General features: G+C 37.4%; 1 protein-coding gene across 8 annotated transcripts in view; it reads right to left on the reverse strand.

Moving 5' to 3' along the window:
* Positions 1 to 25,985, reverse strand: part of GRIK1 (glutamate ionotropic receptor kainate type subunit 1) — a 399,708-nt gene extending 373,723 nt beyond the window's left edge. For 7 of the 8 annotated variants that reach the window (XM_057696847.1, XM_057696845.1, XM_057696840.1 and 4 more), the window contains exon 1: positions 25,555 to 25,672. In XM_057696847.1, the coding sequence (XP_057552830.1) occupies positions 25,555 to 25,672 (118 nt within the window). Of the gene's footprint in view, positions 1 to 25,554 lie in introns of all 8 variants that reach the window. The other variant, XM_057696841.1, reaches the window with a different exon arrangement.
* Between the last annotated feature and the right edge of the window lie 979 nt (positions 25,986 to 26,964).

Genomic DNA, 26,964 nt, shown 5'->3' on the forward strand with positions numbered 1-26,964 from the left:
GCTCCCACATGTCTATTTAAATATTTAAGCATAAGTTATTTTCTTGTATATATGATTCACAGTTATTGTAAATGTGCACACACCATTTAGTGATTAAATTTAAATGATAAAACTAAATTATTTCTTCATTCATCCAATCATTCAATAATTAGTTATTGAATGCTTACTATGTAATAGGCAAGTATGTTTTCATATATACTCTCCAACTAGTCTAGATTTGAACATTAGTTCCTGCTCCCACAGCAACTGGATATATTCTCTGGAGAGCAAGATGGCTACACCAGTTTCTAGTGCTACAGTAGTGTCTGCTACCAGAACACCTGCACTGTGTGGTGTAACTTTATCTGCTGTACAGTTAACAACAACAGCAATAAAAACAAATGCCATCACCATAGGCTTTAGAACGAGATCTGCATAAGTTTAAACTGCATTTTTGTCCCTCATAAGCAAGTGACTTAACCTTTCTGAACTGCAATAGCATCATCTCTAGAGGGTCTGTGACAACTAAGTGATAACGATGTATCTGAACCCAGCACAAAATGAAGACTTAGGATTCCTTTCCTCTTTTTCTGTGGATCCCGAAAATCATCCTTCATCATTTTAGGACTTCTTTTTCCTTTCTCATAGAAAGAAAACATTCATTAAAAGTTCACAATATACTCTAAATCTACACTTAGATTCTCTAAAACTGAAAAATAATTTTGAGAAAGTTACATACTACTGCCACATCTGTAAAAGGCTCTGGTGAACTACAAATTGGGTTAATGTAGGCTTTCTAATATTTCATATGTTTATCATTGCAATTTTCTTACAATAAGTTATCTAGTTTCCTGTCTTTGAAACATTAGTGTGAGTGCAGTACATAGGAAACTATATAGAAGTAGAAAAGCTTGAAACTGACATTTCCACAAAAAAGTAACATTCATTAAAAAAATATGTTTCAGGGTATTAATATCTATACTATAATATTGTTGTAAGAATTAAATGAGATTCTAATGGAATGTAGTACAGTCCTAGGCACAGAACAAACTCTAAGAAAGTGATAACTTGCTATGTTTACCATTAAGAACTCAAAGTGAGAGCCAGAAAAAGTTTGTTTCTGTAAACATCTCTATATAGATATAGATATAGAGAAATAGATAAATAAGAAAATTTAATAATCTAAATTAGTGCATCAGGTAATACATCTAACAGTCTATTAATACCCTCACATTTGTTTTAAGAACAGAGGCTAAGATCCCCTAAACTTCTATTCAAAAACATTGAGAAAGGGGTGGGGGGAAAGAATCTATAAGAAAAGAGGCTATTTAATAAAAGCAATAGAATACAGGCAGTACCTGCGTGGAGACAAGGGAACAAACAGTTATCTTGATAGTAATTCATCTTATTGTGACTGAATCACTTGCAAGAGCCCTGTTTGCACTTCACAATAAGAAAGCCAAAGTCAATTAAGATTTCAAGCCCGCAATATCACTGGGTTTAATATATGTAAGCCCAGTTTTCCTTGTTTGCAGCCTTGTAAAATACACAGACATAATTGCAGGCAGTGGCATAGTAGAGGCAGGGTAAGACATATCCACAGATATTGGTTTACTGATAACACAAAATGTGTGTGTGTGTGTGTGTGTGCATAAATTCTACAAAAATAAGCTGGCATTATACATCACAATATCAACTTTTTCCAGAGAAAATAATGATGTTTTTGTGTTTACCTCCAAACATGCATCTGACGTTTTCTTGTTATATTCAGGCTAATTAAGGTTTTACACTTTTTGTTTTTATTATATCATTTGGCATGTTTTTGTCTACACACCTGAACACTTCAAAACTGAAGACAGAATTTTCTCTGTGAGTAGGAAAGAATGTCCTGATTAATGCTTTTGCCATTTTTTTCCCACAAAACCCAGAATATCGCAAAGCAGACCAACCATAAAACATGTGTTCATCTCAATTTGATGAGCTACTAGGTTCTGTGACTGGATATGAGAAAAATGAATGACTAAACACATCTAACTCACTGGTCAGGTTTGCACATCAGTATTTACTCTTTCTGCTGCCATTTTATTCTGGTGTTCGGGACGACGAGATGTCGATCTCTGCTCCACTGACATTTTAAAAATAATGGTGATTTATGCTGTGCTTTTATTTTTACTCAGGTGTTAGAAAAGCAAGCATGGGAAATAACATACTCCAATACCACAATGATTTTCTGTAAGCCCACTATGTGCAAAGCATTGTCACATTAACATTCCTTCCGTCTAAAACTCTTCTACTGCTTCCGATTAAACTGAGAATAAAACCCACGTCCAAGTCATTACCGAAGACAATGATCTTCATTTTTTTCTGACTTACCTCTAAAATAATTTAGAAACACTAGGACCTACCCCCAAGTATTTTAAGTCAGTATTTGAAATGTTCAATGTAAGTTACATGGTCTCAAAACATGTAATTTCTGATGTATTGTATCTTGAATATGTGCTTTATGTATTTTCATTAAATCATTGGAACTGCAGACTTTTTGTTTTACTTTTGGGAACAAATCTGCTATACCACTAATTTTTAAAGCTAGTTATTGCTGTTGAACCAAGCTGCCAAAACAGAATTAATTTCTATTAACAAGGTATGGTTTATTTAAAACATACACACACACACGCTCACACATAAACACACACATATACACCTTAATACGTCTCCTGAACTAAGAGATTGCTTCTGAATTCTAACTCTAAAATAAAGATGGACTAATGAATAGATGGATGGATAGATACAAGATAGATGATAGACAGATAGATAGACAGATGATAGATTAGAGAGAGAGAGAGAGAGAATATTTATGTTGTTAGGAATATTTCAGTGGCTAAAAGGAAGCAAAACTGCTTTTGGTCTTTTTTGCTTTGCTCTTCAGGGTTCTTCCTCAGAAGCACTGTATTGACTTATGCCCTGGGGCACTGCACCAAGGTATGATTCAAGATTTGTGGCAGGTCTGCTTTCTCTCTCTAAATGGGAAAAGGGCAATTATAGAGAAGGTGGGAAAAGAGAACTAGCAAGAGCACAGGTACAGTCTCAGTGGTGTCAGTTTCAGGAAAGAGTAAATGCAGACCTGGAGAACCTACAAACAGATTCCCTTTCATCCATTGATGTAGCCTGGAAAGTCTTCGTGGACCTGCAGAGGCACACAGACTGTCAGAGGACCCTGACTGAGGAGGTAGGTGTAGCATGAGCAGGTCCTTACTGACCTCAGCCTCTCCCCTGCCACACTGGCCTTTCTCCAGCTGTCCAAACATGCCAGGAGCTTTTCTCTGCACATGCTGGTCCCCTTGTGCAGAATGTTCCTTCCTTGTCCTCTACATTCGGCTCTTGATCTCCCACAGAGTGGCAGCTTAAGTTGCAACCCCTTGGTTGTGTAATATCTACATCAGTGTCTCTACCCCAATAACTGACTTGTCCAGTCTCTATGAATTTCCTTTGTTTCTTTGATAACATTTAAGTCTTTGTATTTATGCTCTGTGTTTACTTCTACATGGTCTCACCCATCAGTGTCCTTGCAGGCAGGAATTACATCTACCGTTTTACCAGGGTGGCCCCAGGATCCTGCTCAGTGTCTGGACACTGTAAGCTAAACAGATCCATGAAAGGCCTTCAAAACATAAGGGAATGTAAAAACCAGAGGAATTAACTATTCACTGGCTGAGAATATAAAAGTACTCTGGTCCTGCCATATTTTCATTGCATTAGACAATTAAATTTTTACTGTATACTAGTTTTGAAATATAGCCTGGATTTCTCTCAGGTAAATTTAAATATATAACGAAACTCCATAAAGTTAAACACAAAATCAGATTTTAACTGCTATAAAAGTTTTACTATACATAAATATTCAGATTTCATCTATTGAAAATACTGAGAGTGGTGTGGTGTTGAAAGAGTAAACATTTGATTACAGACAATAAAACATAGAAGTAAAAGCAGGAGGGACTGAGATGATGATATAAGACAAGACAAAAGCAAATGATAAAACCTTGGCTGGAGGCAACTGAAAATCACTAGAAGATGTTTCAAATATATATATAGAAATATTAAAAATATTCTTGTCTTTTTAACGTTTTAAGTGGAAATCTAAATAGTACACAACCCAACAGAAATGGGATGTTAGGGAAAACAAGAGGCAGACTTAAGTCAAGAAATAATGAAATTGCTGATATGATTTTAAAGAAACTCTCATCCATATGATGGAAGAAATTATAGAAATACTTTCAGTCACAAAATTTATTGAAATTAGAAACTAATTGATAGTGGGAAAAACTTTATAAAAACTTAATCAGTATATTATTTCAGTTATAACAACCTTATGGTGTAGAGATTTTTATATCTTATGAATATAGAAAATGAAAGTATTTAATTATTTGAATTCAGGTCTTTTATCTATTACAGATTTCTCATGTTGATCCAAATAAAACTTTCTTCTTTTCAGTTTATAAAGATATGATGACTTATTCTGTTTACATAGTTCTTTGGGTGGATTAGTGTCTTCCTGAACTTTCTCTGGCTAAAGTCAACATCCCTCTCTAAGAATCTATATAGAGCAGCCTGTTCTTGCCACAGAAGAGAAGTGCAGCATGTGTTTCCTGAACATATGAGTGATACAGGGAGTAAAATAAGAAAATAATTCACAACTCAAAATCTTCTCGACTGATGATATAAGCAGCATCTTTCCCTTGGGTGATAGAACTTCCAAACAGCTCAGATTAAACCTTCTTATTCAAATTTACTTTATTTCTAAATGGCTTCACAACTTTCTCCTTTAAATTAGGTTTTGTGAAAATGAAACACCTTCTATAATAAAATGGAATTCACATTTCTGAGCTGTGGAGAACCTCTTTCTTTAGGTTATCAAAAATAAAAAGAATGAACTTAAGGTAAATAACAAATGGAATCACTCTGACATGAATTTAATATCTAGTTCAAATGAACCATATCTTTCCTGATATACATTCACATTTTTAGGCATAATTTTATTGGATATAGCAAGGATTTTCTATAAACTTGTTGCCACAAGGTTGATTTAATGGAGTCAAGTCAATGTGCATGTATGTGTGTGTATTTTTTTCTAAGCATCAGAAATTCATACTTTAACCCTTTAAGTGAATAACTTTCTGAAAATTTACAGCATGTTACATGTGTTTCGTGACTGTTTTTGAGGAATATAGTCTGTTATAAGATACAACCTGCCCAAAAAAGTTGGCAATCTTGTCTTACCAGTAACTATGTGAAACGCAGTACTATATCATTTATTCTCTCTTAAGGCTTTCTTATCTCAAAAATGAGCACAATGGTTGACAGTAGCTACCACCTCGAGCCACTAAGTGTTGTGGACTGAATGTTTATGACCTTCCAAATTTCATATGTTGAAGCCCTTAGCCCCAATGTGACTTGGAGGTGGGGCCTTTGGGAGATAATTAGATTTAGATGAAATCAGGGGGGTGGAGTCACCATGGTGGCATTAATGGCTTTATAAGAGAAGGAAGAGACTAGAGCTCTGTCTCTACCTCACGGGAGGATACAAGAAGACAGCCATCTGAAAACCAGAAAGTGGGCTCTCACTAAACACTGACTCTGCTGGTACCTTGATCTTGGACCTTTTAGCCTCCAAACTGTGCATAATAAATTTTGGTTGTTTAAGCTACCCAGTCTATGGTATCTTGTTATAGCAGCCTGAACTAAGACACCAAGAAGATAAAAAGATACAAATTTCTTTACAAACCACAAATAATTATGTGCAAATGAAGTCATGGGGACAATGACAGTTAACTTTTTTTAAGCATTAACCTTGTCCCTGACACTGTGCTAATCACTTTTCACAGATGAAATCAGATAATCTCAAAAGTCCAGGGAAGTAGACACAATCAATTCAATTTTACAAAGAAAATTGAAACAAAGAGAAGCCATACAATTAGCCCAACTTCCCATACATAGTGAGATGTGGAGCTGAGATTTAGTTGTATACAATATTAATAATCAGCCATTTCTATGACTTCATATTCACAAATATATGTTATATTTCTTCTATTTAAGTTGAAAGCCTTTGAAGGTAAAAACTAAGTCACATCCTTCATAGCACATAGTCATGCAATGGAGAGGTGTCAATATTTACTTATCAAATATATTCATTAAAGTGCACCTGTCCTGGTAACTGACTGAAAATAAGCAAATAAATGTCAAGAAACAATGCATATATCATATTATTAAAATGACATTTTAAGGAAACCTAGTTGGAATGGTTGTGTATAAATAGAAAATGTCTGATATACATATTCAGTGGCACCTTTGTTTTATCCTTATGGTTTCATTGTCCTATCAAGGGATGTTTCAGCCCAATTGCATATGGCATATGGAAGTGTTTAGTGAAGGTGCTCTTTATAAACATGTGGTAGGCTAAGAGAAAGGTATGGAATAGTAAGGTAACTCCCAGGTTTATTAAGATCTGTAGGTCATGATCAACCTACCAACCCTAAGACCGAAGGGGCAAATGGATGGAACACTGAGATGTTTAGACCTTTAGGAGGGAGACACCCAAAATGAGCTAAGACCTGTGGGAGAGGAACTCAGGCACTGACAATTCACAAAGAACCAGCAGCGAGGGGGTCAAGGAGACAAAAATTAAACCACATTCTGTTCCTTTGTTTCAATCTGATGGTATTTTCCATTGGCCAAAAGCAACAGTAAGCCAGAAGGTACGAGAAGCTTTTGATACAACTCTTAAAGGCCAAAAGATGAGAGAATGATAGACAATGGATCTGGAGGGGCAAATAGAAAATATCCATTATAGCCATTGGAGAAGATGGTCTCCTATTGGAGACCTGGTCTTCCAAGATCAATGTGACTACATTGGTCTCGGGAGATTAGTGTGTAGGCACACAGAGGATGTATTCCAGGCTTTCTTCAAGAAATAGTACAGCAATCTGTAAAGCAGGGGTAACTCTCAGAGTATTCTGTAACTATCCACCTAGACAACACATTCAGGATGTGCTAAGCCTTCTTGAGCTTGGGAATAGTGGATATATATTTTGGGCCCTCTGTTTTAATTCTTCACTGAGTAAAGGCAGCACTTTGAGCAATTTTAGGAGAATCAAAAGTTTCCCAGAACACAGAGCTTGCTGTCTATCCAAGTTCACTGAGTAGATTAAATTTAACAAACTCCCACTTGACTTATTCTTAAATCATATTCCTAAATGGCTTCTGTACTCTTACAAAACATAAGGTGTGTAAACCTACATAGTATTTTGAAAAGGTTCAGTGTGGTAAAAGTGTTATCCTTTAGCAAGACCAATGTGCTTCAGGGCAGTACTTATTTTGACAATAGTTATGAAATAGTGAGGATCTCTCTGTGCCTCGGTTTGCTTAATTTGTAAAAAAATAAAAATGTGAACCCTTCTTGGATCTGACATTCTTTGATTCCTTGGGTTCTTTGACCAAAGATGGAGGTGGAGAATGGGATAAAAATATCATAGAGATGAGAGTATTCTCCCAGAGGCAGAATAAGATGAGAGTTAACAAAGATTTAGGCAAAGAGAAATATTTCTCTTAAATTTTCTGATGGAGCAGAAATTCCCTACTCTGTTCCTTTGTTCACAGTCCCTCTGGGGATGATCAGAACATTCTACTTCATTTCTTTATGCTATCAAAGAGAAGATTTAAATTTTATCTTTGGAGGGAGATAGTTATTGGTTACATAACTGGTTATGCATTGCAAATTTAACCTAAGAAATAGCTTTATTTTTCCCACTACCTAGAAAGTGTTACTAGAAAGGTATTATTGCAACACTCAGCCAAACAAAAAGTATTAGTAAAAGAGCTAACTTGTTAGGAAAGACAGACTGCTTTCCAACTTTGGACTTCCACTTATGCTGTCCACCTGCTTGGAATCCTCTCCCTTTTTTCCTTGTCAATTAGCACTTTTCTTACAGATTTAAGCTCAACATTTTCTTCACCCTGGGGAAAGTTTCCTGGACCTTCTTAAACCTTGTCAGTTTCTCCCATTTAATGAGCTCATAAGCCATGACCCTCTCCTTCATAATTTTGTTTCAGTTTACAATTAAATATTTATTTGTGTGATCATCTCATTCGTGTCCATATGCCTTTTCTACACTGTAAGCTCCATAAAGACTGATAGTCTGCTGTGGTTATTAATGTCTTTACCTAGCGGTCTGCCTTGGAGAGTTATTGAGTGAGGTGGAATTCTTATAGACAGTTTGGTAACTGGCTGCAGTGTCTGTGTTTCAGATGGGCATGTTCTCAGAAGAGGTACCATAGATGCTGGGCAAGGGAAGCTTTATCAAGAGCTATGTGCCTAATTCATGGCAAAACATTACGTGGTATATCACCTCTGTCTATCCCACCTGAGAATGTGTGATTTTATCTTATTTTATTTTTTTCTGGAATAAGATTTCCAAAGCATCTACAGTAAGCCTATATTAGATTTGTGTTCAAAGCTCCATTTTAGAGCTGCTCAACTCAGTACGGTTGATATTCTGGGCTGGTTAGTGTTTGTTGTGGGGAGCTATCCCGTGCATTGTAGGAGGTTTAGTGAAGTTCCTGACCTCTACCCACTAAATGCCAGGAGCAGCTCCCCTATCCTCAAGTGGAAACAAACAAAAAATATCTCAGACATTGTCAAATGTCCCCTGGAGAACAAAAATCATACTCAGTTGAATATCACTGTTGTAGAGGAAAAACCTGACAGATTCAAATGAATATATCCATGTAATGGAAAAGTGCTGTTGAAATACTAGCATAAACTTTTTCCAATACACTTCACAATCAAAAGAAATGGTTGGCATGTTAGTCCTCATGCATGACCCACTAAGAGCCTTATGGATTCAAATTGCTGCCATTCTTAATGGTTTTATTTTACGGATTCAAAAATATCTTAATCTGTAATCACTCCCTAGGGGTTTTCAAGTAGAAATTGAGTCTTTATAAGTCAAATAAATCAAGAAATAATAGGCCAGCATAGGTCAGACTTCTAATATCTAAAATTTCACTTAGGTTCCCTATGCTTTTAATTAAGATGTTTGAATTTGGTTTGGTTTCTCAGCACAGAAGCTCACTTCAATACAGTTATGCAAATTAATGTACATGAAAAACTTGCAAAATAGAATTAGGCAAAGTTCTAAGAGAAATCTAGTTGTAGTAAACTGAGTATTTTAAATTAAAAACTACTACTCACAACATGATTCTTGTGTTCCTTTAGGTACCAGATGCTTATTTTCCTAAGGTAAGCTAGGACTGATTTTGAAAATGAGTGGATTTACCTTTTCTTTTGACGACACACTAAAAAATAGTCCTGCTGGGTGATACTATTGTTCTGTACATAAAAGCAGATGAAGGAAGTGTTAACAATTATACAAATGTAAACTATGTGGGCAACAAATTGGACATTGTAGTCGCAAAAGTTATCTTCCCTTGCTGAGTTAAATACAAAACTGTTTCTCCATTGACTTGACTTTATGCATGAAATCTGGCCTCAATCTCACATCGACAAAATGGTTATATTAGGAATAACTATCTTTTACTTTGGAGTAACAATAAAGATACGTTATATAAACATGTACATCATATATACGATTTGTGTCCAACAAATAATATTTAAATTTTAGGATGAATTGATAAAACCACTAACGTTTCAATTTTGAAACAAGTTTTTTATATATTTGTTTATTTCTTCAACACATTGTGGAAAACTAATTTCTATGATTAACACTGACTTCACAGTTATTATCTTACAAATGCATATCTTTCTAATGTTCTTCATATCCTTGAATATTTAATGTGCACTTAGGTTTTCATGCTACAGAAATGGTTCTACTTTAACAGTGTTGTAGGGATCCTGTGAATCTCAGGGAAAGCCATCTTAGAGAAAACATCCACAATGTATATTAAGAGCAACCCAAATATACTTGTTTTCATTTTCTTCCCTTTTAAAACAATTTTCTTCTTGCTTCCATGTTAAAAATTACCTTTACTTAAATTATCCTTTAAAAAATAGGTGGAAACAGCTCTTTGTTTAAAAAAAAAAACACCTAGGAGGAATCCCATTACCTTTGCTGTCATATTCCTCACTCCTTTTTCACTTAATTGCAATTCTTGGGTCCTGCATTTGCATGCCCCTAAATATATCACTTTCTTCTTTTTTTCTCCTCAGATCTCTATTGGAGTATAATTGTTTTACAATGTTGCACAGTTTCCAGCTGTACAACAAAGTGAATCGGCTGTATTTACACATATATCCCCATATCCCCTCCCTTGTGAGCCCCCTCCTCTCCTCCCTATTCCTCCCTCCCCCCCCCCCCCCCCCCCCCCCCCCCCCGGCCCCAGGTCATCACCAAGCATCTAGTTGATCTCCCTATGTTAGCAGCTGCTTCCTTCTTGAGCAGCTTTTGGGGATAATACATAGAGAGGATTGCAGATTTTTTTTTTAGCAAGAAGAATCTTAAATGTTAGGGTTTGGTACATAAGACCAGACTACAGGATATAAAATGGTTTTCTCAAATGTACACTAGCCAGAAAGTGATCGCATTTTGGCAGCTTTACTGGACTTCTGTGTTCCTAATTTATATGATTCTGTGCCATTTGGGTTTGTTTATTTGTACGTGTGAATGGGTATTTCCACAAGTAATTTTACAGCAGTTCCTTTTGAGTGTGACTTATACTGCCTATAGATTCATGAAATACAATGCTGATTTCAATGGTCATGAATTGATTTATAGTGTAACATTTTTTCTCTTTCAAAGGCCCTGAAGACTTTTTTTCCCCTCCTCCATTCTGCATATTACTTTTCAGTGGAAATGCCATTTCTAGCTTTTCTCAGACAGCTATAATGGGGAAATTCTACTTCTATATAATTTTGTATGTACTGCTTCACATTAATGTTTGATAGAGAGGAAACTAGATAATGATTGTAAAAAATAAAACTTTTGCAATGATAAACACATGAAATAGAAGGAAGCTATCATTAACTCAATTTGTAGCTCACCTTGTCATTTCACAGATGTGGTGGGGACCTCTAGTTTTATCAAATTATTTTTCAGTTCAAAGTATCGCAGCATGCGTTTAGAAATAAAACATATCATGAGGTTTTAATGAGTGTTTCCTTTCTCCCAGAAAAAAAGGACAAGAAATTCTACAAAATTTAAAGTTGTTCTTCAGGATCTGCAGAGAAAGATCAAAACCTGAAACCAAAAACACATCATGTTTCAGGTTTTGTTTGCTTGTTTTTAAATCTGAAAAACATTGTAGTGTTTCAGAATAGGGAATCTAAAGAAATCTGGAGAAATTTGACTTTCAGGACACAGACTGAAAACCAAAATTTGTAATTGCTCCTTTTCGCCCTTATAGAAGCAATGGTCCTATTCCATGAAATAGGCTTTTCTAGGAAAAGATGATTGGAATTACAAAGGAGTATTTGAAAGGTTTAGAGAGGAAAGGAAAGATGAACCCTTTATTCCTGAGCAAGATGTACCAAGCAGATTCTAATTAAAAACAAAAACAACAAATAGCACAGATAAGCAAATATAAAACACAAAATCTAAGAAAACAAGATAGTACAAAAATTAGCAGGTTATTTTCGGAACGGTAGGCATATATATAGTCATGAAGCACTGACCTCATGAGACAAGGTTTATTCTACGATTGCTGTGAGAAAGAAAAAGGGGGGGCTTAAAGATCAACTGCTCTGAAACCCAAATCATCATGGTAGACAGATTATACTGAATATATTATTGGCTTATAGAAGACCCCCTATAAGAGGTCAGCGTGTGTACAGTTCCCATTAACCTGAAAAACATATTTAAATGTGATGTCTCAAAGAGATTTATTTTTTCCTCTTTATTCCTACTTTTTCATGGCTCTGATCAATATTTGATGATATTTGCAAACTTGTTCTCTAGTGCAGACAAATGCATATCAGCCATTTGGACATTTAATGTGATTAAACTCAGAAGGGTTTTCCAAACAAAACTTTGCCCTGCTTCCAGGCGTTTCATCTACCAGAAGTGAGGTGGTCTTCTATTCAAGGGGGTATCTTGTTTAGTTTTCTTAATTTCATAGAAGGGCCTCATCCCTACCTTCTGACGATTATGGTCCACCTTTCACCAGAAATACATACTTTGTTACAATCTCTTACCCATTTAACTTTCCATTGGCTCACCTTCCAATAAACCTCAGATTCAAGGCTCAATAATGATGAATAATATTAAGTGATACACAGTCTATCCATTTCCCTAGATATTATAAATTTTAGTCTTCGATCAAACCAATCTACTTGAAATTTCCATTCCAAGATGTTTTGTAGAATTATTTTTATTATTGTTTGGTATCTGGTCATGGAGTTATATTGAGCAGCTTTTAAGAAACAAATGAATGAATCACTATTGCGTCATAAGAATGGTATCTACAACATCACATCATTTCCCTTTATTGAGATCATAGGATACATTTCTTTCATGCTTTAATGTAAAACCCTGTAATTTGTCTAAGCTACTACAGTCTCTGAACTTTGTGATTTGTCCTGTTTCCCTTCTCACCGCTGCTGCAAGAAAGTTCAGATAAAACATTTTGGTCCACTTTTGGCCTCTTCTCAAGGACATTGCCCCTGCTTTATCTTATTTCACCTTTATCTCCATCTTCATTATTGTATTTGTATCAGGTTATAATATAATATATGTATTTCTGTAAGCCTTTGAACAAATTTTATGACAAGTTATAAATATAAGAATGAATCAATGAATAAGCAAACAATGGGTAATGTGAAAAAAACATAAATTAGAACTTCTTCCTCTGAAGGGAAAAGAAAAGGTCAAATGTTACTCTCAGAAGCCAGAAGTCAATTTGATAGATTACTTCATATGAAACAAAAGGTAGTCTGGACCTCAGGAATAGTAGAGCAAATTTATTTTAGTATTCTCTCCAGGAATTGCTTACCGATTTTGTTTTTTCTAAGCATGACATTAATTACTCATTCCACCTGACTTTCCTATATCTGCTATAGAGGTGGGAAGATGGAATCTCAAGGTTCCACACTGTAGCCTGCCTTTCTGACTTTTGATAACATTCTCAAAAAGTGAGCAATAGATATTACCTTAACAGTCTTCTTGTATGCCCATGCATTTAACCTGACGAAACGCTAACACTCACTTGAATTAAACTAAGGTAACAAACAATAATGTTAGTACATGCTAGTTATTCTAAACTTTTATGCTAGAGCCCACTCGTTTGTAATTGCTCTTTTTAGTTTTTTTGTAAGAGCCTTAGCAGATATGAAAACATTTCTTCAACTCAAGTAACTGTAAGATGAGTTGCCCAGAAATGACTAGGTCACACAAAATTGGAAAAAAAAAAAAAAATCTAAAGATATGTCCAGTTTAACACCTTTTTGTTAAAATTTCTCTATTGATATTTTCCCTACATGTCAGAATTCCTCTGGATTTTAATCTTTCAGTAGTTATCACCACCTGGACTGTACTTCACCTCCATTTCCCATGTCTACCCTCTCCTTTGAGACACACTTCAAAACATAACTTCTCTATAGAGCATCCGTATTTAAAGAAACTGCACTGATAGTTCTGTGATTTCTGTATTTTGGAACTTCTATGTATGTTACTGGTTAGTTACAACACCTCATTCATTCACATATAGATTTTTAACAAATATCAAATGAGTTATATGAGAAAACAAAGTTGCAATAAAATAACATTGAGATGCAGGTTCAGAATTGTGGCTCAGCTACCTAGCATCTACATTGGTTTCATTTTGGGGTCTCAGTGTTCTCATCTATCAAATGAGAAAGTTGGTTGTTAAGATCTTTGAAGTCCCTGCCTGGTCTTGAGTACTGTTATTTTTAATTTATTTATATATGTGTTTATATGATATTTTTATTTGTATATATCTCACATGAAAAATCTTTTTATATTTATATGCCTTCTATAGCTTGTTCAAAGGAACTTCTGGGTCTGACCTCTCTCTTTACCTTTTGGCCTATAGAAGTCCTGGAAGAGTATGCTGCATATATTAAACTAGCTATAAATAATTATTTATAACATTTTGGGATATTTTCTAGTAAGCTATTATTTTTCCTTAAGATATTTATTTCGTAGCTTAATACTGACTCTTTTCTGACAAAGGATCCACATATCTAGCAACAATATTAACACTATCATGTTGTTTGGGCCCTAGGTGATGTCGTGTGAACCTTGATGTTCAATCTGACCAACAGGGATATTCTCATAGGTCACTGAACAGATGTTTCAAAAGCCCTTGTGGCCTGAGAACATTTGTGTGATCCCTATGCCCTCTTCTCTACCTTTCTCTCTGCCTCCCACCACCACCAGTCACAGACAGCATGTTTATCCCCATTGTTCTTTCCTAGTTATTTTGAAATGCAATAATAGCTTCATATGTGGTTTTTTTCTGGGTAGAATAAGTAAAGCACAGAGAAAAACATAAATTGGAATATTTATATATATGTATAGGCATTTATATAGGAACATATATAATATATAAGAAATATACATAGTAATGTGTATAATAATGTATGTAATATGTGTATGTGTGTATATAATACATCTGATATATAATAATTATACAATTATGACATAATTTGTACCCTATAGTAATTAGAGAGAGAGTGATCTTAAAAACCTAGACTTTTTCTTGCAAAATCCAGAAAACTGGCGTGTAAAAATTTTGTTTTTATTGTTGCTTCTGTCATTGTTGTCTTAATTTTTAAAACTTTGCTTTAAATACCACCGTAGTGTTTAAAGCCTGAACCTCAGAGTTCAGATAAATGTGTGACAGTAAGACGCCAGCTCTGTTTCCCTTCCTTGCAGTTTGGAAACCTAGAGTTGAGATAGGAGGTCAGTAGACCTCCTGGGATTTGCGGAGGGCCTGTGGCCATGTGCAATTGTGTACTCTGGGAGTACAGTCTATACACTCTGCTGCTCAAGGTGCATGAAGGAGAATGGAGATGGAGGCATCGTGTGCTTGAACAGAAAGGGTCTGAGATAATAGTCAGGGCTTGACGGTAATGATGCTGATTGCCGCTGTGTGAATCATGGATTCCTCCTTGATGAGGTGCTGAGTAAACAGCCCACTTGAGAAACCAGACAGAGAATGTGCTGGGTCTCAAAGGGTGAAAGTGAGCCAAGGTGGGCTCTTCAGTTGGGGTTGTGGGCAGCAGATGCCATAGAGTCAATACCAGGGGTCAGACAGGACCAGCTGCACCTCAGAGGATGTCTTGGAGGAAGGACAGGGGTCTTTGATCTCTGTAGGGAGAAGGAAGAAAGGACATCTCTAAATATCTACATTTTAAATTAAAAGCGAGGATCTTGATGTGGTCCTGGTGGAAATAGGGGCTTGTGTGCCTAGTCAAGTTTAATTTCAGGGAAAGGAACAAAGTTCCACTTCCACGCACGTGGTGCTGTGGCTATAAATACTAAGTATAATGGTGGTGCACATCTTCATGTAGTTTCTCAGTTCAAACCAATGACAAGAAAGCAGAACCAACACTGTAGAGGGAATTGAGGACCAGGAGGTGTTAGCTGTTGCACCCATGTACCTGTTCACCACCAGCTGCCTCAGACAAACAAGGAAATGGATTTACTAAAAGGTCATGTGACATGGCCAAGCTGAGAATCACCAGAGCTGAAAGTATTCTCATTTCAGTGCACATCTCACTCTGCCAAACTGCATGCAAATGACTGCTAGAATAACCTAGAAAGTACAGAATGGTGACTTTAACCAATAATTTTTAAATTGGGCAAAGAAGAGTAAGAGGAATCTAAATGAAAGAAAAAAATTCACCTGTAATTCCACCATATTAACAAAACAAATGGGCTTCCTCTTTCCACATTAACTCTTTTAGTTCTTACCTATAAGCAAGGATGAATTGTATACATTCCCAATTCAAGGTATGTAAAATCATATACTACTTCCTAAGCATTTTTCATTCTAATACATACATTTCATCATAAGGTTTATATTTAATACATCCTTCTTTCTTGAGTTTAATTCTTTTCTTAACCATTCCCTCCTGTTGATCGTTTAGATGACTCACAATCATTTATAAAGGCTTTTGCCAATTCAGTGGGCATGTGTAGAAACATCCTTAGAGTTCAAATATATCCTGAAATAAAAGAAACACACACTGCCCAGAATTCCAAAGACAAATAAATATTGCCTTTACACTTGAAAGATAGCTCTATCTGACAACCCATGTATAGGATACAAAGTACAATAACAACTTACACAATGTAAACATAGGCAGGTCATCAGAATGCAACTTCTCTTTATGGTTTGCCTAAGTATACAATCCAATATTTTAGAAATTTAAATTTTAAAAAGAAAAGAAAACCTTAAAATTTGTAATTGAATCCTCAGAATGAAAAAAGAAAAACACTTGATTTTTACCATCCTTTCCCCAATTTAAATTATAAAGTACTCTATTGGCCCTGGGAATTAAGTATTGATTTTTTTTAAAGGCATATTTAGACAATTTTGCTAAGAAAAGGAATCGTGCAAATGGTTTGCTATGAGCATTCATTCAAAGACATCAGTACTTAATGCCTCTAGCAGAGCACGTTACAATTCTTGAGTCAATATTCAAAGTTAAATTATGTTTAATTAAGTACAAAAGGCAAAGAATTGTTGAAAACCTAGATGCTAATGGATGGAAACAGCTAATGTCTGATTTTCTACAAACTCATTACAGAATTCTCAAGAAGATATACAACCATCACATTTTATCAATAGCAATTTTTATATAAAGTTTATTTCTTTAATGATTTTTTCTGACACTATATGTTGTTGTGTTTATTTTAATGATAGTCTAGAAAACTATATAGCACATTTTATGGAATTGACAATAGTTCTATTTTTCCTGATGCAATTAGTTATAGACTTTTATGTAACACAGAGTAGGAAGGCAGAGTAGCAGCAGAAGAGATCTTGATATAGGTTGAGGGTTGTTTTTTTTAAAGAGACTGTATGTATTTATTTTTTAGAGCAGTTTTAGATTTACATTCAAGTTAAGAATGTAGTTCAGAGAGTTCTCATATACTCCATATCCAGTTTCTCCTGTTATTCACACCTTTACATGAGTTTGGTGCATTTAAAATTAATGAGACAGGGACTTCCCTGATGGCCCAAAATGGTTATGAATCCACCTGCTAATGCAGGGAACACGCGTAAAGATCCCACATACCACAGAGCAACTAAGTCCGTGCACCACAAATACTGAGCCTGTGCTCTAGAGCCCACAAGCCACAACTACTGAAGCCTGCATGCCTAGAGCCTGTGCTCTGCAACAAGAAGCCACCACAATGAAAAGCCCTCATAACACAACGAATAGCCCCCACTTGTGGCAACTAGAGAAAAGCCCGCATAGCAACGAAGACCGAATGCAGCCAATAAAATAAATAAATAAATAAATAAATTTATTCTAAAAAAATTAATGACAGTGTTGATACACTGTTATTAAGTAGTATCCATCTTTATTCAAATCCCTAATTTTTACCTAGTGTCCTTTTTCTCTTCCAGGATCCCGTTCAGAACATCACATTACATTTATTTACCATGAATCCTTAGGCTCCTCTTGGCTGTGACAGTTTCTCAGACTTCGTATTTTTGACCTTGAAAGTGTTAGCAAGTATTAGCCACGTATTTTGTAGAATGTCTTTTTAGTGCTATTGGTCTGATATTTTTCTCATGATCAGAGTGCGGATCTGGATTTTGGGGAGAAAAGTCAGATAAAGTGCCATTTGCATGCCATCACATCAAAGGTAAATACTATCAATAAGATTTACCCCTAGGGAGGCTGATCTTTATCATTGGGTTCTTCTGTGTGAGAGCTATGTCTCTCCTCCCCAACTTATTTATTTAATCATTTATTTACTTCAGTGTGAACTCATGAATATTTATTTTATACTTTGGTTATTATCCAGTACTACTTTTCAAAATTTTATTGCTTAAATCGTTCCAGCTTTGGCCATTGGGAACCCGGTACTTGGTGCCTGTGTGAGTTTAACATACTCCCATCAATGGGGTTTTTTGGGCCACTAGTTTTTCTGGCATTACAAGATGCTCTAGGATCATCTCTTATATTTTTTCTCTAGCCTTGCAATTGTCCGTTTCTACAAAGATGCCTAGGTCCCAGAGGTGTTCACTGGTACTAGGATGTCATTTGTTTTCAGGCCTTCTCAGCTGACAGAGCTGGAAACTATAGTATGTGAACACTAACCCATTTACAGGTTGAGTTTTAATCAATCAAATACAATACATGTTTTACCCTAATGTAGCCTATTATCCTGGACTTGCTCAGTGTAATAAATAATGCATTTTAATACATTCCTTTTTGCATGTTTTAAGAAAAATAGTGTTAGTGTACTGCCAGTCTCCAAATTGATAAATGATTATAATAATAACAATCATTGGGTTTCTATTAAATAAAAACAAATTCTAGTATAAAATATGCATTGGTGAGCCCCTTTTGAAATATTATTCAGTCCCAATTTAGTGTTGATAGACTTTTGTATTTTATTTTATTTTACTTTATTTTGTTTTGCTTTCCCCAGTCAGAATAGCAGTAAACTAGCAATTCATCCAAAGATGTGAGATAGGCTAATCTTTCAAAAGTATTTAGTCAACTAATGCACCTAATAATATATCAAAATAACTTAGAGAGTTAAAAGAAAGTGTTTTTACTGTTGTATGGTATTTCTGTGAGATTTATTTGTAGTTACTAGGAGTTAACTCTTAATTTAGTCAATGTCATTGTTTCTTAAGTCCACTTTGTAATTAACCTTACCTTGTATTTAATAAATGTGTTAACATAACATTATACAAAGTTACATGTTTTAAAAATCCCTAAATTTTGAATAGGAACAAAAGGAGAGTAAAATGTTGCCCCAGTCACAGGGGAAAGATTTTTATATTTTAGTAGTTTACAAGTAGTATAAATACAAAATAGAGTATTTTTACCTCCTTACTTCTTTTTTCCACTCCAGAATAAGCCATTTTTTCCAATTGACTTATAATTACTAATATTGGAGTGTTGATGCAATGAGTTTACGTTTTTCCAATTTGATATGACAACTTGATCTCAGCAGACAATCAAGATGAGAAATTTATTTAGTTCACGTAGCAGCTGGTGTACATTGTTTTTAATTTAAATGTTTCCATTTCTCTATGAAAATTTATTATGGAAAAAAATCAGATACACATTTAAAAAATAAGTACTTTGAACTTTAAGTGTAAATAGGACTTTAACTTACTACAAATTATATTCTTGGAAAATATATTATAAATCTAATATGATTTTTTTCCATGTAAAACAATGTTAAAGAGTAAGTCTAGTAAAAACAAAAACAAGAAAATGGCCCCATATTACCTTTTAAGCTAATAAAAATGAAAATGATATACCCTCAGAATAGGTAATGTGGTTTTAACAATCTTTTCTTTATAATAAAGAACAATAGGTATCTAAACAATTTAAATCTACTCTTAAAGCCTTGTGAAAAAGTTCTGAAGTAGGGAGTGGGCAGGATTTGGGTGAGACTGAAGAAGCAGTAGGATATGTGGCCATGTGAGTTTTGACGTATATATTGACATTTCGATGGTTTTATTGTCCAGTGTTTCCTTAAGTATGTTCTGGGCAGCATGAGTTTAGTGGGACTTTACTAGTTGTGATGTAAGTAATGGTCCTCTGATAATTAAAGTGTGGGAGATACCAGATTAAACAACAACAACAAAACAGATTTCTTTGTGCAGAATTATAAAGAGATTTTAATATACAAAGCTGTCTCATGAATCTCTAAGGAAGAGCGTTTCCCCACACTTACTTGACCAGACAAATAAATTAATTTTCAGCACAAAACTCCTACACTGTTCATTAACCCAAAAAAGATTGGGAGGTAACTTCATTAACCCTAACATAGGCCATGCATTTTACATACCATATCACATTTCTTCTTTGCAATAAACCCATGAGTTTGCTATTATTATTTCTCCTTCTATAGCTAACTGACAACACACACACACACACACATTAGTAATTTTCTTGAGGTCAGTCAATTAGAAAAAGGCAGTGAAAGATGTGAATCCCCTTCTACCTGGAGTCTCCACGATTGTTTCTCTGAGCTGAAATAACTTCTGGGAAATTTTAGGACATAGATAATATGTTATATATTACATGGATAATTATCTGTGAAACAACAAAACAGGATTAAGAGGCTATAGGAACTCACCACCACTACCATCTCTATCTGTCTTCCCTCAAAATCATTCCAATTAAGTGTACAATCTGATTATAAACAGTGTGTTGGCTAGGTGTTAGGTAACAAGGTTTCCCCTCCAACTAGATTAGATTAGATCTTCCTTAACCCCTTCTTAAAGAGAAATTCTGGAGAGTCCAATGATAATACCAACTTTCCTCTTTGCTAATTGTCTAAAATATACTCAAAAATAAATCACATTAACTTTGCTTTATGTAGTTACCTCTGAATAACTAAAAGCAACAGTTAATTTCTCTGATATTTGACTTCAGTTTAGTTTAAACAGTTATGTAATTACATATACAAGCCCATCCACAGTACAACCTAATTTAATGCAAGGAGCTTGAAACCTGAGACCAGAATGTCTAGCTCCACGTCGCATCTCTATTAACTAGCAATTGTACTTAGGTAAAGCCACCAAGTCACAGTCTTCTCAGTGAAAATTAGAGATTAGAAACCATATAAGAAAAGTACTGCAAGTCAGGTCTCTGTAGTATAAATATAAGACCTGTAAAATCAATATTAAAGAAAAAGGTAAATTACGTAGATAAAATAATAAGTCAAAAGATCTGCTCATTGCAGAAGTATGTTCACATTAGCCAGACTCTCCCTTTTCATCATCTATCAGTTAGCTTCTCCCCCAGATTTTTCTTCCAAGGTCAGTGAAATTTTCAACTTAATGTTGAGACCAACATGCTCTCTGAGGGTGGAATCTACCTCACATCAAATAGATCTTCCTAAACAGAGGCAGGGATTTCTGCTCTAGGTTTGGCAGCATGAGCCCACTGTGTCTGTCCTCTGTGCATTTGAAGGCCTGAACTTATTCCATGTTGACTATGCCAGTGACATAATCATTCAACGGCAGAAGATGAATGGAAATCTTTCCAAACATAACATTGTGTGGAAAAACCTGAACGAACTTTTTGGCCAACCCAAAATTTGACATTAACACATAACAAGTGTCTGCATTGAAGGCCTAGTAAAAAAATTCAGTGGTAACATAGATTGTAAGCCACTAGAATACAAGCATTAAGGGGACAGACGTGTTTGCCCATTTTGTTCACGGTGGCATGTCCTGCATGTGTCTGGCTCACGGTTGGGGAGTAAGCACTTGATAAATATTTGTCTGTTGAATGAAGAATGAATAATAAGATGACAAAAGACTTCAGTGATTAAAGAATAAAGTTGTGAGCTTTTGTACACTTAATGTAGTAAACATTACTTGGAACTTTGGAGGTACTTAGGATTAAATATTTAAAAAATGGTGCTACAGCCAACTTGATGATTGGAATAAAATACATCTGGATCTCTCTTAAGGAGATAAAAACATTTGAACAATTATATTGCCACTTAAATTTCCATGCTATTCATGTAAATTTCCACAGTATTTCTCTTTGTGTGCTATATTTAATTACATAAGAGTAATACATTATATTTATTTAGTGGTTTGTTTGGAAATAAAAATTCATTTCTTTGGTCCTCCCCTGTGAAATAGGAAAGGCAGATATCATCACTGCTAATTCACAGATGAAGAGATCTGGACTCAGAAACATGAAAGGTCATAAAAATATACCGCATTAATTATTAAGTACCTGTTCAGGAAGAAAATTTCAATGATAATAATTTTTAAAAGTAAAAACAAAACAACAAAATAATTATAGTGCAACTCATGAATCCATAGATTGCTTAAATCCCTTTCACAGTCTATTTTCTGTACTCTTACCAATGACATTGTGAGGTTGCCACTGCTTTAACTTGATTTTTCAGATGCAAAATAAATGCCTGGTGAGATTGAATGTCTCCCTAATACACCTTTCTAGTGAGTCATGGAGGTGGAACCCAAGCCTGTGCTTTCTGACAACAAATCACGTGTCATAAAGCCTGGCTACCCATCACTTAGCTCTTAATCCTATGCTTTAACCACCACCTCTGTGATTGTGTATGTTGATATGATGCATAAAAATATGCTACGTAAATCTATCTTTGTTTCTATTAGCATTAGAAATAGGATACATCTGTCTCAAAAATTGCATATGCACATGGAATTGTTTTCCTCTTTTCTTTTTCACTAATGGCAGTGCACTGCCATCCACTCAGGTCACCTAAAAACTCAGCTCTAACTATTGGTTATAGATTGTCTGACCATGTGGGACAGATGTCCAAGTGAAGCATGTGCGTGTGTGTGCGTGTGTGTGCATATGTGTGTGAGATTGACTGATTGTAGACATACACTGGGGTATGAGACAGAAAGACAGGAATAACCCCAGCACCCTCTAGAGAATTCCCAGAAGCCAGCCATATTTCTCTTCCCGACTGGCTGCTGGGAAACCTTTGGAGTGTAATTAGCAGTATGCTTAGGGCCCCTCCATCCTATAGAACCCTCTTCATGACTATAAGCTGTGGTGTGATTGTAAACTTTTCAGCAGACATCCACAAAATGTGGGAGAACCATGCATATGTGTGTACTCAATGACCTCTCTAATGCTAAGGATGCATGAACTTCATCTCAAATTTTATACCTTTCATTCACTTTTATTTCAATGGCTGAAGTTTAAGCCGACACTCTTGCAGGAAAAGTAGACCTGTAATTAATTCACTCAAGATTCAAGTGCCTTCTCTATGTAAGCACAGTGCAAAGTGCTGGACAATTATGTTGTACTTTACTTTGGGATATTTTACGTTACTGGAACACTTGTAATATTAATGCAAGTTAATAATCAAGAGCCCCTTTTTGTTGGTTGATTGGTTGATTGGATGGTTAGTGGTTTGCTGGAAAGAGAAAGGAAAGATAAGAGATGAAAAATAATGAATTTCAATTCTTCTCTTTCCTTTCCTCACACACGCACACGCGTGCGTGCACACACACACACACAAACAGCTTCTCAGCCCCCAACTCCTTTGATATTTTATATTCACTGTTGGACTTGACTAACATAAGAAACTCACTGTAGAGAGGCAGGTTTCCTCTGAGCTAAAGCTGGTTTCCATGGTGCTGAAATGTCCATTTCAAAGTAAGCATGGTCCTTAGGTATATATAGGGTGGTGTTCATGCCAAGCACAGGTCACTCAGAGCCGGAAGGAGTAAGGTGTTTGTACTGCACATAAACAGCACCAGCCCTTGCAATTTTACTTTATGCATTTTGGTTCCCATTTAGAAAAAGGAAATCTCATTATCGTGTAGCATATATTTTAAGGTCAGTGAATCATGTTGGGTTGTTTTCACTTTGAAAACTACTTTTAAATGGATAAGTGTGATTGCCTGGAGTTTAGATAAATACTCAGATCTGTGAATAGATATGTCTTAAAACATCCTTTCCCACCCCTCATGGGATTCCTTTAGATTTGGGTGATGTAGGGGAGGAAAATGCTTTCTCAGGTTTATTGTGCAAGAAGGAGAGCTGTTTGCTGGCATACCTTGTTCTAGTATGTATAGATTTGTCTCTTTAAAAATATCTAAAATATATGCAAAACACCAGTTAAGTTAAACTGTAATATACTCATTGTTTACTTTGTGTGGTTCACAAGAATTTTGTTAGCAGAGTGTGTAGGGTTGATTGCATCCAAAAAAGAAAAAAAGGATTTTAAGGTTAGAACATATCTAAGGTGAAGAATATTTTAGTTAGGAGTGGTATTTTTTGTAAAAGGAATACTTCGGGACCTTTTAAATGAACAGCCTAAATTATCCACTAAGATGTGAATTATCATCATGCTTAGTCTAGACGAAGATGTTCCCAGTAAAAGTTAGTATTTGAGATCTTTTCTTTCCTTGAAAATCAGATCCCACGTGCCTAGAGAAAATGCATTTCAAAGTAGTAAATTTCTACTTTTTTTTCTTTTAAATGGGCAAATTCAGTAACAGGAACTAGGTTCTGAATCTTTGGAAAGAGGTTCGTTAATTGTAAGTCAGAATTAATAAAGTTGTTGAGATATTTCAGCCACTTAGGGGCGTCATTGAAGACTGCCCTGGGTTGTTCCTTGCACTCTCTGTCAGTTCCTGGAAAAGGTATGAGTTAGAAACCCACAGAGGTGAGGACTTCACTCTTGGTGCCTAAGGTGAGAAACTGGAGAAGCTGGGAGCCCAGTGTGGTGTCAAGACTTCACCTGTGGCTCCTCTTTCACTGGGTCTTTAAGAAGCACAGTGGGTTGGGGGAAAAGGATGAACTGAGACTAAAGGAATAGAAATTGAGTTTAGTTTGCAAGGGAAGACATTAAAGTAGTCAAAGAGCTTTTTCAACCCCCAAAGCTGCTCAGAAATTGCTTAGTGTCACCATAGACCAAACCTCGGTGATGGGTGCTGTGCGTTTAGGTACCTGAATCCACACACTAGCAAAGTTCCCTCCCTCCCCCTGATATTGTGCTTGCATTTCACCTGCTTTAGGCAGCCCCAGGATTCCTACATTCTGTCTTCCAGTCTCTTTTTATCCCCCCGCCCCCCCCACCCCCCCCCCCCCCCCCCCCCCCCGCCACGGAAGTCCAGAGTCTTCCAGGGAGTTACCTTGACGGGTCCAGATCAAGCTCAGTGGCAGGCAGGCGGGGCAGATTGGGGAGCAAGTGGAAAACTTATCTGCCTTCTTAGGCGCTAACTTGCCTGTCCTCCCTACTCCTTGAACCCTCAGCCAGAAGGAAGATCCCAACTCTGCCCCACTCAGTGGAACACTTCAGACTTTGGAGACTCCTTGTGGAAGAACTCAACTTAAGGATGAAATCTTGGAGGATCGGGGCGAACAGGCTCAGGGAAGTCCCCTCATCCCTACTGGTCTCCAAATTCTACTCCTGAGATCTGGGCATGACCTCAAGTACCCAGAGCCCCGGTTGCCAGGACCGGGGCTGCAGACCTGGAAAGCGAGATGCCCACCGAGGCGCAGGGGAGAGCGCATCTCCTCGCCCAAACCGACTGGCTGCAGCCGCGCGCGACCCTCCACCCAGAGGAGGATGCCAGTCCAGGCGAGGCTGGATCCCTCGCTCTCTTGCCCGCGTTCATGGAGCCCGGATTAAAAAACCCGCCAACCGTACCTTGCGGGGAAGCCCGGCACTCGCCAGGATGGAAGCTGTGACGCGGCTTCTCCTTTCCCGGAGCCTCCGGTGTGCACTGACCTCCACTACCCCCAGCTCCTGACCCCGCGCCAACGCGCACAGCCTCGCCCAGGACCCGCTGCGCCCGCGCTGGCCACGGGGGAGCGACCACATGCCGGCTGCGAGCCGGCAGCCTGGAGCGCTCCCGCGGTTCACTCACCGATCCTGAGCACTTGCGGGGCGGTCTGCGGGAGGACGTAGCAGAGGAAATAGAGAAGTACCCAGCTAGTGTCCCTGGTCCAGAGCCTGGGCTGGGCGAGGAGTGTGCGGCGCTCCATCTTCCCAGCTTCTTAATTCATGCCAGACCCAGCCGCTGCTGCACGCCCTCGAGATGCAGCCCGCTCGGGTCCGGTCCCCGCCTCATCCTCCCTGGGATGCTCCGCGTTTGCACTCTGCGCGCTCCCCCCCCCGGAAAGAGATCGAGGGAACTGGCGTGGGAACGTGGAGCTGGCTGGCGATGCTGGGCTGGCTCGGGGCTCCTCGCTTCTGCCGCTAGCCCATCACTGCTCCTCCTCCTCCTCCTCCTCCATGGGCCGCAGACCGCGGAGAAGCAGCGCGCAACTGCTCCCGGAACCGAGAGACCAGCTGAGGAAAGTTGCTGCCCCAATTTGCTGGAACGTCTCCCTCATTCGTCCTCTGGTCAGATGAGAAAGTGGGGGGGGGGGGGGGGGGGGGAGGGTGCAACGAGACAAGGAGGGGAAAAGGGGAAAGAAGGCGAAGGAGGAAGGAGAGAGGGTACTGGGTGAGTTGGTGCAAGGGCTCTGAGAAAGCAGGATGAGCTCCAGCAGGTTAACTGGGACCGGAGACACGCTTTTGCTTCTCAATTCTTGCTTTCTTCCTCCCTCGCTGGCCCCACCCTTTATTTACTGCCCGCCCCAAAGCACTTATCCAGACACTCAGACACGCACGCACACAGGCACACTCTCCCTCTCCCTCAACTTCGCGCTGTGATGCTGCGAAGTCTATTGAGTATTGCATCCTGAAGACAGAAAATTTAACCTGCTGATCAGAGCAGAGGCAGCCTCTGCTGTGGGCTGTGAGTGGCAGAGGAGCCTTCTTGGTAATGCCCCCGTGCACCTGTTAGGGGGTCTAGAGATGGTCAACTACGACTCTTCCCATCACTTGATGGAAAATCGCCATCCCGGACGCCAATATTTCAGAGAATAGAAGAGCTCTTATTTTAACTCTGGCAAAGATGAAGGAAAGGAGGAGGAGGAGGAAGAGGAGAGAAATGAGAAACCTTCAGTACGCTAAGATTAAAGTGGCTTCTTTCCTATTCAGACCCGAGATAATCTCTTGTTAATTGCTTCCATTTACACGTGCAGAACTGGGAAAGAGGCAGCTTCCAGCGCCGCTCCTTTTCTTGATTTCTTTTGACTGTCACGTTTAAACGTTGCAAGAGAGACTGTTTTAGCACTGCAGGTTTGGAGACTATTTCTCTGTAGAAGGATGAGGACACTTCCCTGGGGAAATCATCAGTATTTGATCATTTTGGCTTAATTTCCTTTGAGCTTTGTGGGGGAATGTTCTATATAAATGTTTGCTAGCTCTGCATTAACATTCACAGAGA

Source organism: Hippopotamus amphibius, chromosome 10 (genome assembly GCF_030028045.1).
Source record: "Hippopotamus amphibius kiboko isolate mHipAmp2 chromosome 10, mHipAmp2.hap2, whole genome shotgun sequence".
Classification (NCBI taxonomy): domain Eukaryota; kingdom Metazoa; phylum Chordata; class Mammalia; order Artiodactyla; family Hippopotamidae; genus Hippopotamus; species Hippopotamus amphibius.